Raw genomic sequence first — 16584 nt, 5'->3', positions numbered from 1 at the left:
TGGTTGTTATATAGATTAACGATCTGGATGTGAATGTAGTAGGTATGATTACCAAGTTCGCAGGTGACATAAAAATTGTTGGCAGTAGTGAGAAGGTTACAGGCTGTCAGTTACAAAATTATATTGATGGGTTTGTAAGATGGGCAGAGCAATGGCAGATGGAACTTAATCCTGAAAATATGTGAGGGTGGGCTAATAGTGAGAATATACACAGTCAAAGTCAGAACCCTAGGAAGTACTAAGGAACAGAAGACCTTCACATACATGTTCAAAGAACCCTGAAGATAGCAGCACAGGTATATAATGTGGTTAAGAAGGCATAAGGGACATTTGCTTTCATTAGCCAGGGCACAGAATAGAAGAGTGGGGAGGTTATGGTTAAACTATATAATCATAATTTAAACCAACTGTTTAGTATTTAGGTGAACACTTGGGATGTCGAGGCCTGGAAAATGGGATCAATTTAGATCAGTTTTGATGACCAGTATGGACATAATGGGCCGAAGGGCCTGTTTCCCTGCTGTATGAATCTATATGGTGCTTGCCATAGTTAAAACAACCTCAGGAAGAAATGCCACTAGTTCTAAAGGGGTGCAGGAGCAGAGGGACATGTGAGTACAAATCACCGGAAGGGATAGAGCAAGTTGAGAAAATGGTTAAAAGACATACACACCTTTGGGATTTATCAACAGAAACATAAAGGCAGGGAATTTTTGAGAGCTTTATAAAACACTACTTGGGCTCAACCGGAATTTTTTTGTTCAATTTTGGTCACCACATTACAGGAAGGAGGTGAAGGCAGAATGGTCCTCAAAAGATTTACAAGGTTGGTTCTTGGGATGAAGGGATGAATACAGGATACTGTAGGTTGGAAAGACTGGGACTGTTTTCTTTGAAAAGGCTGAGGTAGGATTTGATAGAAATATACAAGAAGGATGAGTGTAGATAGTGGGAGGCTGTTCCCTTTGGTGAAGTCGTCGAGGACTAGAGGTCACAGGTATAAAGGGCGAGGAGGATTAAGAGTGACATGAGCAAATACTTTTCTCATAAACAATGTGTGGTTGGAATCTGGAATGCACTGCTTGCGGTTGTAATACAGGCAGGTTCCACTGTGGCTTTCAAGATGGAATTGGACAAATATATGGAGAAAGGGCTGGTGGGTAGAACTAGCAAGATGCTGATAGACTGCTAACATGAACCTGATGGGCTAGATGGCCACTTTCTATGCTGTAACCATTCTATGATTCATTAGCACTGCCTTCAGGATACAGAGATGCACACATAGTGTAATCTAATACTTGCATCTTTGATTTGATCACGTAAAATGTGTGCCTTAAAAGTATTCCCATTATACTTTGTAAATGGTAAAATACTTTGTATATTGGTAATCAGAATCCCGTTTATTTGTTGCATTCCGGTACGTCGACAACGTCAAGGGTAATTAACAAAGCACATAGGGAATAAACCTCAAGCATCATACTTCAGCACCATAACCGCATACATCAGTCTTGTTGTCACACAATTACATAAAGATTTGGGAATAAAAGGAAGGCTTTTCTAAGCAAGGTCACTGTAGAAAGAAAAGCATTTTTCAAATTCTTACCAACAATGCCAAAAGCAGATACGCTTTTTGAAAGCCCAGATAGTCCTTTCTGTCCCATCTTAGTTCGATTGCCCATATCAAGACGACTTAAAAGTTCCTGAACTTCTTGCTGACTGTACACATGCTAAACCAAAACAAATATTTTAGAATCATAATTGAAAATTGTTGTGTCCATTATAGATCTCAATTTGTGCCCATTTAATGTCAAATATAGAGGGGGAAGATGAATGTTTAATTTGAATTTGTGTTCAGGTAACTCAAATTTATCAGGGGCCAATTCCTGTACCCAGAGACTTTGCCAGAATGAACACTGATGCACTATGGTGGTCATGCATCACTTTAGCACACAATTTAAAAATCAGTCCAGCTATAACAAAGTAAACAAGTCGAATCTACTTGGCACCTCCTGGTCCACAAGCGCCTAAAGAACTGCAGGTAGCTGCTAAAAAGGTATATTTTACGGTGCACATTTATTTTAATTTGCAGCTGAGATTCCTCCATTTTCTGCACTTGACTGCCACCACTCCACAGCACATTCCCCTTCATACCAGAGAACCCCTGCAGGCCTAAATTTGATCTATGATACTGGAAATCTGCCTTTGACACCAACATTAGCAGCGCGTTAATTATGACACCAAGGACCACTTTGGGCCTTCTAATTCGAGCATTTTCTGGAAGCAGAAAATCTAGTATTCATTTGAAAACATCAGTTATAAAATTTGGCTGCTGTAGAATGCAATGGCACAGAACAGAGCCATTAGGCCTACTGTGCCTTTATCAGCTTTCGAACTCCATTCCCCCTGAAAAAGGGATTATCTTTCAAATTTTATTCAGCTTTTTCATTCAGGGAATATAGAAAAGTACATCACAGAAAAAGGCACTTTGGCCCACGATGTCCTTGCCAACCATGATACCAAATTAAACAAATCCCATCTGCCTGCACATGATCTACCTGCCTCCAGTCCCTGCACATTCATGTGCCTATCCAAATGCCTCTCAAACTTCACTATAGTATCTGCTTCCACCATCCCTCCCCCAGGCAGCACGTTTGAGGCATTTGCCACTCTCTGTGTAGGAAAGCTTGCCTCTGACATCTCCTCTAAACTTACCCTCTCTCACTTAAAGCTATGCTCTCTGGTATTTGACATTTCCACCCTGGGATAAAGACTGACCATCTACCCTATCAATGCCTCTCATAATTTTATAAACTTTTATCAGGTCTCCCATCAGCCTCTGACGCTCCAGAGAAAACAACACAAGTTTGTTCAACCACTTCTTACAGTTAACATTCTCTAATCCAGGCAATGTCCTGGTGAACCTCTTCTGTGTCCTCTTCAAAGCCCCCACATTCTTCCGGTAATGCAGTAACCAGAACTGCACACAATTCCCCAAATGTGGCCTAACCAAAGTTTTATAAAGCTGCAACATGACTTCCTTACTCTTATACTCAATGCCCCAACCAATGAAGGCAAGCATGCGGTACCCCTTTCAGGTTTCTTTACCACCCTATCTACTTGTGTTGCCACTTTCCAGGAGCTATGGACTTGCACCCCAAGATCCCTTGTACATCAATGCTCCCAAGGGTCCTACCATTTACTGCATACTTTCCCCTTGTATTTGACTTTCCAAAGTGCAACACCTCACACTTGTCTGGATTAAACTCCATCTGCCATATCTATGCCCAAATCTCCAACTGATTTATATCCTGCTGTATCCTTTGACAACCTTCTTCACTGTCTGCAACTCCACCAATTTTTTTTTGTCATCTGCAAAATCATTAATCAGCCCATCTCCATGTTCATCTAAATCATTTATATGTATCGCAATCAACAGAGGTCTTAGCAAGGATACTTGCAGACCTCCAATCAGAATAACACCTCTCCACCACTCCCTCTGTTTTCTACGGTCAAGTCAATTTTGCATCTGATCTGACAAGTCACTATCATGAGGGACCTTGTCAAATGCTTTGAAGTCCATGTAGATATCAACTGCCCTACCCTCAGCAATCATCTTCGTCATCTCCTCAAAAAACTCAGTAAATTCGTAAGACATGACCTGCCCTGCACAAGACCATGCTGACTATCCTTAGTAAGCCCATGCCTTTCCAAATGCGAGTAAATCCTATCCCTAAGAATCCTCTCTAATAGCTTACCTACCACTGATGCAAGGCTCACTGGCCTATGATTTGCTGGATTATCCCCATTGCCCTTCTTAAACAAAGGAACGACAGTGGCTACTTTCCAGTGCTCTGGTACCTCACCTGTAGTTAGAGAGAATACAAAGATCTCTATCAAGGTCCCAGCAATCTCCTCTCTAGCCTCTCTCAATAACCTGAGTTGGATTCCATCAAGTTCTGGGAACTTGTCATAAAGATTTTAGAATCTAAACTAGATTATATCAGATAAATGCTGCTTTAAAGTCTGCTCAGATTCAAAATTAAAACCATTCATAAATATAATGATCTCAATTATGCTATTCACATGCAGTCGTACTAACCAAATCATCCTCACATGGATACTGTATCTGAGACAGCATGGCACAGCAACCTGGTCCGAAGTCAAATGTTTTATCACAATATACATCAGGAAGCTAAACTATTCATGCTTCTCAATTACCAAGTCAAAGATTAGTAACTGCAAATGCATCCTTGTGAGAAGTTTATAAATATTTCATAAACACTTAGCATCAAAAAGTGGTACTTACGCGGTCATCGATAACTACCAAGTCCTTTGGCTCTGTGCGGTCTATTTTCAGCACACGATATTTGGTTTCAGCATGATTGCTTCCGACCAGGAAATATCTCTAAAGAGAATTAAGAACAGAATTGTTCAGTTCGCAATTTCTCTGAAACAAAAGAAAATAATACATTTATAGTTTTCTAGTTCATTTTAAGGCGAAAAAAAGATTCTTGCATTGAAGGAAGCCTAGGATCAGCTTCTAACCATGTGCACACACCCCAAGGATCTGTATTAGTTGTTTAATATGTCAACTAGTTAGTAATCAATGCAACCTAATGACACATCAGACTGTCCATATCATTTCTCCAGAAGATTCAAATGCTTAACTCCTGCCCAATCCAACCCTCACATTAGTTGCTGACAGACCAATATCATGTTTTCAGGATTCTAAAAATGCTCCACAGCTAAATAAAATTTACTTTACAATTCTAACAAAAATATATTGCCTTAAATTTAGACTAAAGAATATTCAAATGTAATACCAACATTACTTTCCCACGTAAAATGTTAAATACATTGACAAGAAATTAATTTTGATCAACAATACTCAGAGATACTAAACACCCTGAAGATAAACCAAATTATTAAAGTTTTTGCTCCTTGAGGAGCAATTGCAAACTTTGATTGGTGATTTAAAAGAAAAAGGCAAAAGAGTATTAAAACAGATTAAACACTGTCAGTGTAGCTCAATTTCAATCCACAACTAATTTGCTTTGAAAATTCAATTTTACTCCAGAGAAGTCATTAAGGCAGCATTCTCCACACTAGCACCATGCAGAGGATCAGTTCCATTCCCTTGCAAATGATTTTCCCCTCAAGTGTCTAACTGATCCCTTAATGAAAGCCCTGAGTGACTATTTTAACCACTCTTACAAGTAGTGAGTTATAGATCATAAGCACTCTACTTGTAAAGATATTTTTCCTTACATTCCCCTCAGCATTTTCCCCTGATGAAAAGTGTGAGACCAATTCTCTCAGATGCTTCTGTGAAGGCATCAATGATGGCTTAGCGCTTGGTCTCTGAGTATTAGCAAATGTCACTTCCATACTCCAACTTGACAATCTTCTTTCTGGAGTGTACAGCTTCCAATTTGTTCTGAAAAGCATCTCATTTCCATGATAATAGATCTCCAATCCTCTGACACCACTCCTGCAGCCAGGAGGATTGGGAAAAAAATTGTAGTCAGACCCTCTGCAATTTTCTCCCCTACTTCTTTCAACACTCTTGGATTATTTAAATCAGGACTTGATTTATTCAATTTTCAAAGATACATACTGTATGGGCCGAAATACCTGTTTCTGTGCTGTATACCTATGTTATAGTAAATGGAGTATATTTATCCTACTTAATGTTTCACATTCATCCTTATCAACCACAATATTAGCATCCTGTTCTTGTGAGGACAGAATATTCCTTAAGAACGTTGCCACATCCTCTCCTTCCATGCATAGGTCACCTTTTTGGTACCAAATAGATCCTATTCGTTCCTTAACCATCCACTTAGTTTGGATCTTTGATTTTACTGACCAGTATTTCAGATGCTTTCTTTGTATTCTTGGTTTCCTTTTTAGTTTTGGTGTCTCACCTACTAGGCATTTTGATCTATTAACCTTGGTGTCTCACATGCTTCCTTTGTTTGCCTCTCCTTACTTTATATGCACTTTGTTATCCAGGGGGCTCTGGACTTGGTAATCCCACCTTTGTGGGACCACGTTTGTTCCGAACCCATTGAATCTCTTTCTTTTGCCCACATATGATGAGGTTGATTTACCTTCAAATGGCCATTTCTAGTTCACTTTTGCAAAATCATTCTCAGTCCAGTAAAACTGATCTTTGCTAGTTTAGAACCTTTAGTTCTATTTCATCTTTGTTCTTTTAACTAGGCTAAATTTCATAAAATTATCACAATTATAAAAATGCTTTCCCATTGATATTTTACTTCATACTTCAGGATCTAGACATCACTGCCAAGGTCAGCAGTTATTTGCCCTCCTTAATTTCTCTTGAGCCATAGCAGTCCTACCAGTGAAGGTGCTCCCACTGTACTGTTGGGCAGGGTGTTCTAGGGTTTAGACCCAATGAAAGGCTGGTGATATAATTTCAAGTCAGCATAGCGTGCTCCTTGACCGGGAATGTGCAGGTGGTAGAGTTCCCAAACACCTGCTGCCCTTGTCCTTCTTGATAGATAAAATCATAGGTTTGGGAGGTGCTGCTGAAATAGTCTGGGCTAGTAACTGCAGTGCACTTTGTACATGGTGCACAATGCAACCACTATGCATAGGTGGTGCAGCGAATCAACGTTTAAGGAGGCCAATGACGTAGGCTGTTTTTTCTCCTGCATGTTGTCAAGCTTGACAGTTGCTACACCTGCACTCATCTGGGCTGGTGCAGAGTACTCTATCACACTTGCAGTATGCCTTGTCTATATGGTGGAGAGTCTTAGGGGTAAAAGAAACAAACTGCTGAAGGAACTCAGCTGGTCAGGCAGCATTTGTGGGGGCAAAGGAATGGTTGATGCTTTGGATTGAGACTCTGCATCCTGATACAGGGTCTCAACCTGAAACTCACCCATCCCTTTGCCTCCACAAATGCTGTTTGACCTTCTGAGTTTTTCCAGCAGTTTTTTTTGCTCCAGATTCCAGTATCTGTGGTCCCATGTGGCACCAAATTCATAGGGATGTCAGGAGAAAAGTTAGTCACCATAACATACGCAGCCTCTGAGCTTCTCTTGTAGCCAGGTCTTTACATGGCTAGTCTGATTGAGTTTCTGATCAACAGCGATATTGTTTATTGACTACAGGTCTGCCTTCAATGCAATAATACCAAGCAAGCTTGTCACCAAACTCCGAGACCTAGGACTCAACACCTCCCTCTGTAACTGGATCCTTGACTTACTAACAAACAGACCGCAATCAGTGAGGATAGGCAGCACTTCCTCCAGCACGATTATTCTCAACACTGGTGCACCTCAAGGCTGTGTCCTCAGCCCTCTACTCTACTCCCTATACGCTCATGACTGTGTGGCCAGATTCTGCTCTAACTCCATCTACAAGTTTGCAGATGATACTACCGTTGTAGGCTGTATCTCAAACAGTGATGAATCAGAGTACAGGAAGGAGATAGAGAGCTTAGTGGAATGGTGTCATAGCAACAACCTTTCCCTCAATGTCAACAAAACAAAAGAGCTGGTCATTGACTTCAGGAAAGGGGGCGGTGTACATACACCTGTCTACATCAATGGTGCTGAGGTCAAGAGGGTTGACAGCTTCAAGTTCCTGGGAGTGAACATCACCAACAAACTGTCCTGGACAAACCACGTGGATGCCATGGCCAAGAAAGCTCACCAGCGCCTCTACTTCCTCAGGAGGCTAAAGAAATTTGGTTTGTCCCCTTTGACTTTCACCAACTTTTACCGATGCACCACAGAAAGCATCCTATCAGGATGTATCACGGCTTGGTATGGCAACTGCTCTGCCCAAGACCGCAAGAAGCTGCAGAGAGTTGTGGACACAGCCCAGCGCATCACGGACACCAGTCTCCCCTCCCTAGACTCTGTCTTTACCTCTTGTTGTCTTGGTGAAGCAGCTAGCATAATCAAAGACCCCACCCACCCAGGACATTCTCTCTTCTCTACTCTTCCATCGGGTAGAAGGTACAAGTACCTGAGGGCACGTACCACCATACTTAAGGACAGCTTCTACACCACTGTGATAAGACTACTGAACAGTTCCCTTATACAATGAGATGGACTATGACTTATGACCTCACGATCTACCTTGTTGTGACCTTGCAGCTTATTGCACTGCACTTTCTCTGTAGCTGTGACACTTTACTCTGTACTGTTAATTTTTTTTACCTGTACTACATCAATGCACTCTGTAGTTACTTGATGTAACTGCACTGTGTAATGAATTGACCTGTAAGATCAGTTTGTAAGCCAAGTTTTTCACTGTACCTCGGTACAAGTGACAATAATAAACCAATACCAATACCACAACGTTGATGGTGAGGTTTCAACAATGGTAATGCCAATGAATGTCAAGGTTGGATAGTTAGACTCTCTTGTAGAGGGTCATTGGCTGGAACATGGAACTGGGAGTCTAAACATTATTACCTCTGAGGCCCTACATTTTAAGCTTCCTTCCCAGTTCCTAAAAATGACTGTAGGACAACTAGGTCACCAAGTGGGTCACCACAAAACAGTTCAGACTCTTTCTATGATGCCCTTTACCCTGGCACCATGGGGTTTCCTATGACAACTACAATTCTACTCGTTGAGTGAGTATAGTCCAGAATGGCATCTTGGGATAGCATGTGAGAACAACAAAGTTTTGTGAACCCTCTCCAATTGTCTCTAACACCAAGTACCAGCTTTGAAGTGATACAGACTGCTCTTCTAATCCTTTCAGATGGTAATTCTTTCTGCATGCCTCCTTCAGCAGGACGAGTCACCAATTCCTTTCCCTCCCTCCCCCACAATTGCTGCTCAACCTGCTGAGTTCCTACAGCAGATTATCTGTAGCTCAATAAGCCTAATTCACTCAGTATAACAAGTACAATTCTACCTTTGCTGAAAGCAAAAATATTAGCACAATATTTACTGAATCACAAGAAAAATCAACAAGGTGTTCAAAACGCACTGCTCGAGTTTCATACAGAACCAATTTCTGTACACAGCTAATAATTGGCTGCACTGTTGGCATGGTGGTGGAAAAACCGATTCCTGACAGTGTTATCACATCACCATCCTCCGAGATCAGATCTGCAGCAATTCCTAAAACATTGAAGAAAACATACAATAAGTCTTTCATAGTACATACAAGACTTAAAAAGATATCCTTTAGTCCAGTACTATTGTTTTCTTCTCTCCTCTGTCCCCATTCTTATCTCTATTTAAACCTCCTCCGGACAAACCATCTGCAATTAACAAACCTTCATCCATCCTAATTTATGCCATCCTTTTACTCAGTTTACACAGAAACACAGTCACTCCATTTGTTCTGCTGCTCCTTCCTCTTCTTTGCAGGCTAAAATATGTCTGATTTTTTAACTTGTCCTGGTTTTGATGAAACTTCAACAACCTGAAAATTTCTGTTCACTCTCCACAGGTACTCTCTGACCTGTTGAGTATAACCAATATTTTGTTTAAATATTTAAAAACTTATGTTACGGATTAGGTTACTATCAGTGAATATCCCTTTAAGACATAGCACAGTAGTGTGTGTGTGTGTGTGTGTGTGTGTGTGTGTGTGCGCGCGCGCGTGCGTGTGGCATGATTACAACAACACCAGGAGATAAGGACGTGCTTAATAACTGTGTCTGTCACTACAATCCACGTATGGATTTTTGGAATAATCCAGTGGAGTCCACTTTGTTGTTAACCTGTAGAAGGAAACAGGTATTTGTGTGGACGGCCACGTCTCGAATGCCTTTTCAGGGTGGCAGATACTTTGGAACAAAGGAATGGAGATCATCAGTGATTGAGGTGTCATATGGGTTCCATCGTGGAACATTTGGATTTCATAATTACTCTCTATTTTCTCTCTACATTTTCTCTTCAGTCAACAGTGGTTTTGCAGAAGACTTTGCTCACGTTTCACCTTACGGCTTGCTGAACTGAACTTTGAGAACTATTCCTGGACTTGGAGTTTGGGAATTTGCCACACACACACACACTTTGAGTTTAGTTTTTGGGGTTAATGCTTAAGATCTAACTTTTTTTTACTTCTAACATTTTTACTTTTATTTTTCTTATTATCACAAATAGTTATTAATAAAATAGGTTCTAACACTTATACATGACTTGGTGTGTTTCTTTTGTTGCTGGTACATAACACTAAAATATTTAAAAAATGTATTAAATATAAAGCACATTTTGTTTTAAGATATTAGGTTGTTTCTTAGGATGAAGGAAAAGCCTATCAGGAGAGATTAAGTATGATAGGTCTATACTCATTGTTCAGGAAAATGAGAGATTCAATGACACAAATAACATTTTGAAAGAGATTGACTGGATAAGCAATGTTGAGAGACCATTTCCCTTGCCTGCAGAGCCCTGGGCTAAGAGGACCAAGGAGAGCGCATTTCTTTACTCAGACAGTGGATATTCAGTCGTTGAATATATTTAAGACCCAGTATAATAGATTTTAAGGAGACTAAGAAAATCAAGGAAGCCAGGGATAATGCAGTACAGTGAAAGGATTAATGAAGCCACAATCTTATTAAATAATGGAGCAGACTCCAGGTGGCTGAAAGGCTTGCATTTAATTCTTATGCAAAAAGATTCTCAAAAATATTTAATTTTCTTTGGACTCAAGATAATATAAATACTGCTTTGTGCTCATACTTTTTAGTTACAAATACAAGATATCAATCCGGCAGAATTATCCTGCTATTCCCAGGAATTCAAGGAAGAATTGAGGAACCAGGTAGGAAACAGGCTTTCCTGGATTGGATATTGTATGACAAGGAGTTAATCAATCAGCTTGTTGTGTACGGTCCTTCAGGGACGTGTGATCATAACATGATGAATTCTCCATTAAGATGGAAGTGATCAAGTTCAAAATGAAACTAGGGTCCGAAAACTAAACACAGGAGACTACAAACATACAAGGAGCAAGTTGGCTATTGGTATATTTGGCAGCTTCATTGAAAGGCATGACTGTGGACAGGCGACAGCTAACAATTGAGGAACAAGTGCAGGAAATACAAGTTATGCATACCTTTCTGGAGCAAAGACTCAAAAATAAAGGCAACCCAACATTGGCTTATCAAAGGTGTTAAAGATAATATTAGATTGAAAGATGAGGCATATGAAGTTGGCAGAGAAATCAAAAGACCTGAAGAATGAGAGCAAAAAAAACCAAGAGCTTGATTAAGAGAGGAAGAATTGAGCATGAGAGCAAGTTTCCAAGGAACATAAACATGGACTGTAAAAGCTTCAAGTATGTAAATGGAAAAGATTTGTAAAGATGAGTTACTGGTCCCTTTCAGACAGAAACAGAAGAATGTATAATGGGGAACAAAGAAATGGCACAGCAATTAAATAAATACTTTGGTTCTGTCATCACAGAACAGGACACAACTAACATCTCAAAAGTGCTAGGGAAGAAAAAAAAGAATGAATGGGGGTAAAAGTGAAGAAATTAGTAAAGGAGTGCTAGAGGAATTAGTGGGACTGAAAGCCGATATATCCCCATAGCCTGGTGATTTGCATCCCAAAATACTCAAAGCAGCAGCCATGAAATTAATAGATGCTTTGGTTATCATCATCCAAAATTTTATAGATTATGGAACCATTCCTGCAGATTAACAAATGTGGTGTGTTGCCTCCCTGGTGCCAGGGTCAAAGATGTACCTGAGCAGACACAGACATTCTGAGAGGGGAGGGTCAGCAGCCAGAGGTCATGGCCCATTTTGGTACCAATGACATAGGCGGGAAGGGAGATAATGTCCTGCAAAGTGATTTTAGGGGGCTTGGTAGTAAGTTAAAAAGCAGGACTTCCAGGATTACTACCTGTGCCATGTGCTAGTGAGGCAAGAAATAGGAGACAGTGCAATTCAATATTGTGGCTAAGGAGCTGGTGCAGGAGAGACAGCTACAGATATATGGATCATTGGGTTCTATTTCAGGGCGGGGGAGACCTGTAAAAGAGGGAAGGGTTGCACCCCAACTGGATGGGAACCAAGATCCTCACAGGGAGGTTCGCTAGTGCTACTCAGGAGGGTTTAAACTAGACAGGCAAAGGGGTGGGAACCAGAACAGCAGGTCAGCAAGTGGAGGGATTGAGGGGAAGCTTGGTGTCATGACCAGCAAGTCTGAAAGGAAGAATGGGCAGGGACAGGTTAAAGAACACAGTGGGACTGATCAGTTGAAATGTGTTTATTTCGATGCAAGTAACATTACGGACAAGGCAGATGAACTTAGAGCCTGGAAAGGTATATGGAACTATAATGTTGTGGCCATTACAGAGACTTGGTTGCGAGAGGGACAGGACTGGCAGCTCAACGTTCCCAGGTCTGAGTGTTTTAGACGTGATAGAGAGGGAGGTAAAAGAGGTAGAGGAGTTGCATTTCTAATCAGGGAGACTATCACAGCTGCACTCGGAGAGGACTTACTGGAGGGCTCATCCACTGACGCAATATGGGTAGAGCTCAAAAATGGGAAATGTGCAATCATCCTGATGGGGTTATACTACAGGCCTCCCAATAACCACCAGGAGATGGAGGAACAGATATATAGATTATGGAAAGAATGTAAAAGCAACAAGATTGTCATGGTGGGTGACTTTAACTTCCCCAATATTGATTTGGACTTCCTTAGTGCAAGAGGCTTAGATGGTGCAGCATTTCTTAGGTGCATCCAAGAGGGTTTTTCAAAACGGTACGTGGATAGTCCAACTAGAGAAGGGACCATACTGGACCTTGTTTTGGGAAATGAGCTTTCCAGTGAGAAAGCATTTTGGGAACAATGATCACAACTCCTTAAGTTTTAAGACAGTTATGAATAAGGATGAGTCTGGACCTTGTAGGAAAATACTAAATTTGGGGAGGGCAAATTACAACTTTATTAGACAGAAGCTAGGGGGAGTTAATTGGGAGCAGCTATTATCTGGCAAGTCCATATCTGACATTGGGGAGTTGTTTAAAGACCAGCTTAGAGTTCAGGACTAGAAGGAAGGACAAGGATGGCAGGGTAAAGGAACCTTGGATGAAGAAAGAGGTTGTTAATTTAGTTGAAAAGGAAGCAGATGTAAGATTTAGGAAGCTAAAATCAGACAGGGCCTGTGAGGAGCATAAACAAAGCTGGAAAGAACTCAAGCATGAGATTAGGAGGACCAAAAGAGACCATGAAGTGTCCTTGGCAAGCAGAATTAGAGAGAATCCCAATGCATTTTATACTTAAATTAGAAACAAGAAGATAACTAGGGAGAGGGTAGAACCACTCGAGGATAAAGGAGGTAATTTGTGCTTTGAGTCAGAGAATGTGAATAAGGTAGTAAAGGAGTACTTTGTGTCGGTATTCATCAAGGAGAAGAACATGGAGAATAGTGAGAGCAGTGTGGGGTATGCTAGGCCATTTTGAAATCATGAAGGAGGTGGTGCTGGGTCTCTTGAAGAGCATTAAGGTGGATCAAACCCTAGGGTCTAATTGGATATATCCTGTTTATTGAAAGAGGCAAGAGAGGAGATTGTTGGGGCCTTGATGAAGATCTTTGTATTCTCTCTAGCCACAGGTGAGGTCCCAGAGGACTGAAGAGTAGCCAAAGTTGTTCCTTATGTTCAAAAAGGGAAATAGGGATAATCCAGGAAATTATAGTCCAGTAAACCTCACATCATTAGGAGGGAAGCTATTGGAGAGGATTCCTAGAGACACGATTTATGCACGTTTAGAAAAGAAGGCCTAATTAGGGATAGCTAGCATGGCTTTGTGCAGGGCAGGTCATGTCTTACAAACTTGATTGAGATTTTTTCAGGAAATGACAAAGGCAATTAATGAAGGTAGGGCAGTGGATGTTGTCTACATGGACTTTAGTAAGGCATTTGACAAGGTCCCTCCTGGTAGGCAGATCCAGAAGTTTAAGATGCATGGGATCCACAGTGACTTTGAACTTGGATTCAGAATTGGCTTGCCCATAGAAGACAAAGGATAGTGGTGGAAGGGTGTTATTCTGGCTGGAGGTCCATGACCACTGGTGTTCTGAAGGGATCAGTGCCGGGACCTCTGTTGTTTGTGATTTATATACATGACTTTGATGAAAATGTAGGTGGGTTAGTAAGTTTGCAGATGACACAAAGATTGGTGGAGTTGTGGACAGTGAAGAACGTTGTCAAAGGATGTAGATCAGTGCTGATCAACTGATCAGCAGGATATAGGTCAGTTACAGGTATGGGTAAAGAAATGGCAGATAGAGTTTAATCCCAGCTAGTGTCAGGCGTTGCACCTTGGAAGGTCAGATGTAAAGGGAAAGTATACAGTTAATGGCAGGACCCTTAACAGCATTGATGTATAGAGGGATCTTGGGCTCCAAGTCCATAGTTCGCTGAAAGTGGTCACACAAGTAGATAGGATAGTAAAGAAGGTGTATGATAGCCTTGCATTCATTGTTTGGTCATTGAGTATAACAGTAAGTTCCATTGCAGCTATATAAAACTTTGGTTAGGCTGCACATGCAGTATTGTGTGCATTTCTGGTCACCCCATTACAAGAAGGATGTGGAGGCTTTGGAAAGGGTACAGAAGAGATTTACCAGGAAGCTGCCTGAATTAGAGGGTATGAACTATAAGGAAAGGTTGGACAAAATTAGGTTATTTTCTCTGGAGCATCAGAGGCTGAGAGGTGACCTGATTGAAGTTTACAAAATTATGAGAAGCCTAGATAGGTAGACAGAATCTTTTTCCCCAGGGTAGAAATGTCAATTACTAGAGGACATGCATTTAGGTGACAGGGGAAAAGTTTAAAGGAGTTGTGCAGTGTTTTCTCCCCTTATACATAGAGTGGTAGGTACCTGGAATGGGCTGCCATGGGTAGTGGTGGAAATGATAGTGGAGTTTAAGAAGCCTTTAGATAGACACATGAATATGTAGGAAATGGACGGATATGGATCACATGCAGACAGAAGAGATTTAGTTTAATTTAGCATCATGTTCAGCACAGACATCGTGGGCCAAAGTGTCTGTTCCTGTGCTGTACAAGTACATGGTTCTCTGAAAGTGGTGTCTCAGGTAGATAGGGTGCTGAAGGTGGCTTGTGGCACGCTGGCCTTCATCAGCCAGGGCACTGAATATAGAAGTTGGGATGTTTCTTTGCAGTTGTACAAGACGTTGGTGAGACCGCAATTGGAATATTGTGTTCAGTTTTGGTCATGCTGCTACAGGAAAGTGTCCATTAAGCCGGAAAGAGTGCATAGGAGATTTACAAGGATGTTACCGGAACTCAAGGGACTGAGTTATGGAGAAAGCTTGAGCAGGTTGGGACTTTATTCATTGGAGTGTAGGAAAATAAGATCTTATCTTATTTAAGATATCTCAAGATATCTTTATTAGTCACATGTACATCGAAACACACAGTGAAATGCATCTTTTTGCGTAGTGTGTTCTGTGGGCAGCCCGCAATTATCGTCACGCTTCTTAAGATCTTATAGAGGTGTATAAAATCATGAGGAGCATAGATTAGCACGAATGTGCATAGTGTTTTTCCCCCCGGGTTGAGGAATCAAGAACGAGAGGATATAGGTTTAGGTTGAGAGGGGAGAGATTTAATAGGAACCCAAGGGGCAACCTTTTCACCCAGAGGGTGATCAGTATATGGGAAAAAGCTGCCAGAGGAAGTGGTTGAGGCAGGTACATTAACAACATTTAAAAGGTACTCGGTCAGGTACATGGATAGGAAAGGTTTGGGCCAAATGGGAGTGGTTGAGATGGGAATCTTGGTCAGCATGGATAAGTTGGGCCAAAGGGTCTGTTTCCTTGTTGTATGACTATGACCCTACTGTTAAACAATTTGCTGGAGGAACTTAGCGGGTCGTGCATCATCTGTAGTGGGGAAATGGAACTGTTGATGTTTTGCATCAAAACTTGCTTTAGGACTGATGTTAGAGAAGGAAGACAGCCAGTATAAAGATGGGAGTGATGAGACTGGGCTAATTGTTTAGTGGACTGAGGAGGGGTGAAGGACAACACACTGACGAAGCCAGATAGGGGAGGGGGACAGAGGCAGGTGGATGATAGATGGAGACAGACAAAAAAAAGGCAGGTGGAGCCAGGAGAAGGAAGGTAAGGTGAAGACAGCTAGGAGGGTGATAAGTGGGGACACGAAGGCTACCAGTGCTGGAATCTGATAAGTAAGGAAGATAAGATATCTTTATTAGTCACATATACATCAAAACACACAGTGAAATGCATCGTTTGCGTAGTGTGTTCTGGGGGCAGCCCGCAAGTGTTGCCACACTTCCAGTGCCAACACAGCATGCCCACAACTGCCCAACCTGTACATCTTTGGAATGTGGGAGGAAACTGGAGCACCCAGAGGAAACTCACGCAGACATGGAGAGAACTTACAGATAGTGGCTGGAATTGAACTCAAATAGCTGGGGCTGTAATAGTGTTACGCTGACCACTACACTACCGTGGTGATGGGCATAACGCAATGGGGGTGGGGATTTGGTGGGTGAAATGTGTGGGTAGTAAGTGGATGGAACCAAGATTTGGACGAAAATAGATGGGGGGGGGGGCGGGGGGCA

The 16584-nt window shown here is 41.5% G+C and overlaps 1 protein-coding gene across 1 annotated transcript in view; it reads right to left on the bottom strand.

The window, feature by feature from the left end:
• Positions 1–16584, bottom strand: part of fig4a (FIG4 phosphoinositide 5-phosphatase a) — a 103808-nt gene that overhangs the window by 85941 nt on the left and 1283 nt on the right. Inside the window, 3 exon segments of the mRNA XM_052024537.1 lie at positions 1604–1727; positions 4307–4405; positions 8983–9116. Of these exon segments, the coding sequence (XP_051880497.1) occupies positions 1604–1727; positions 4307–4405; positions 8983–9045 (286 nt within the window). The 5' untranslated portion in view covers positions 9046–9116.

This window comes from Pristis pectinata, chromosome 10 (genome assembly GCF_009764475.1).
Source record: "Pristis pectinata isolate sPriPec2 chromosome 10, sPriPec2.1.pri, whole genome shotgun sequence".
NCBI lineage: Eukaryota > Metazoa > Chordata > Chondrichthyes > Rhinopristiformes > Pristidae > Pristis > Pristis pectinata.
The sequence above is the reverse complement of the archived record's forward strand: the minus strand, read 5'-3'. Positions and strand labels throughout refer to the sequence as shown.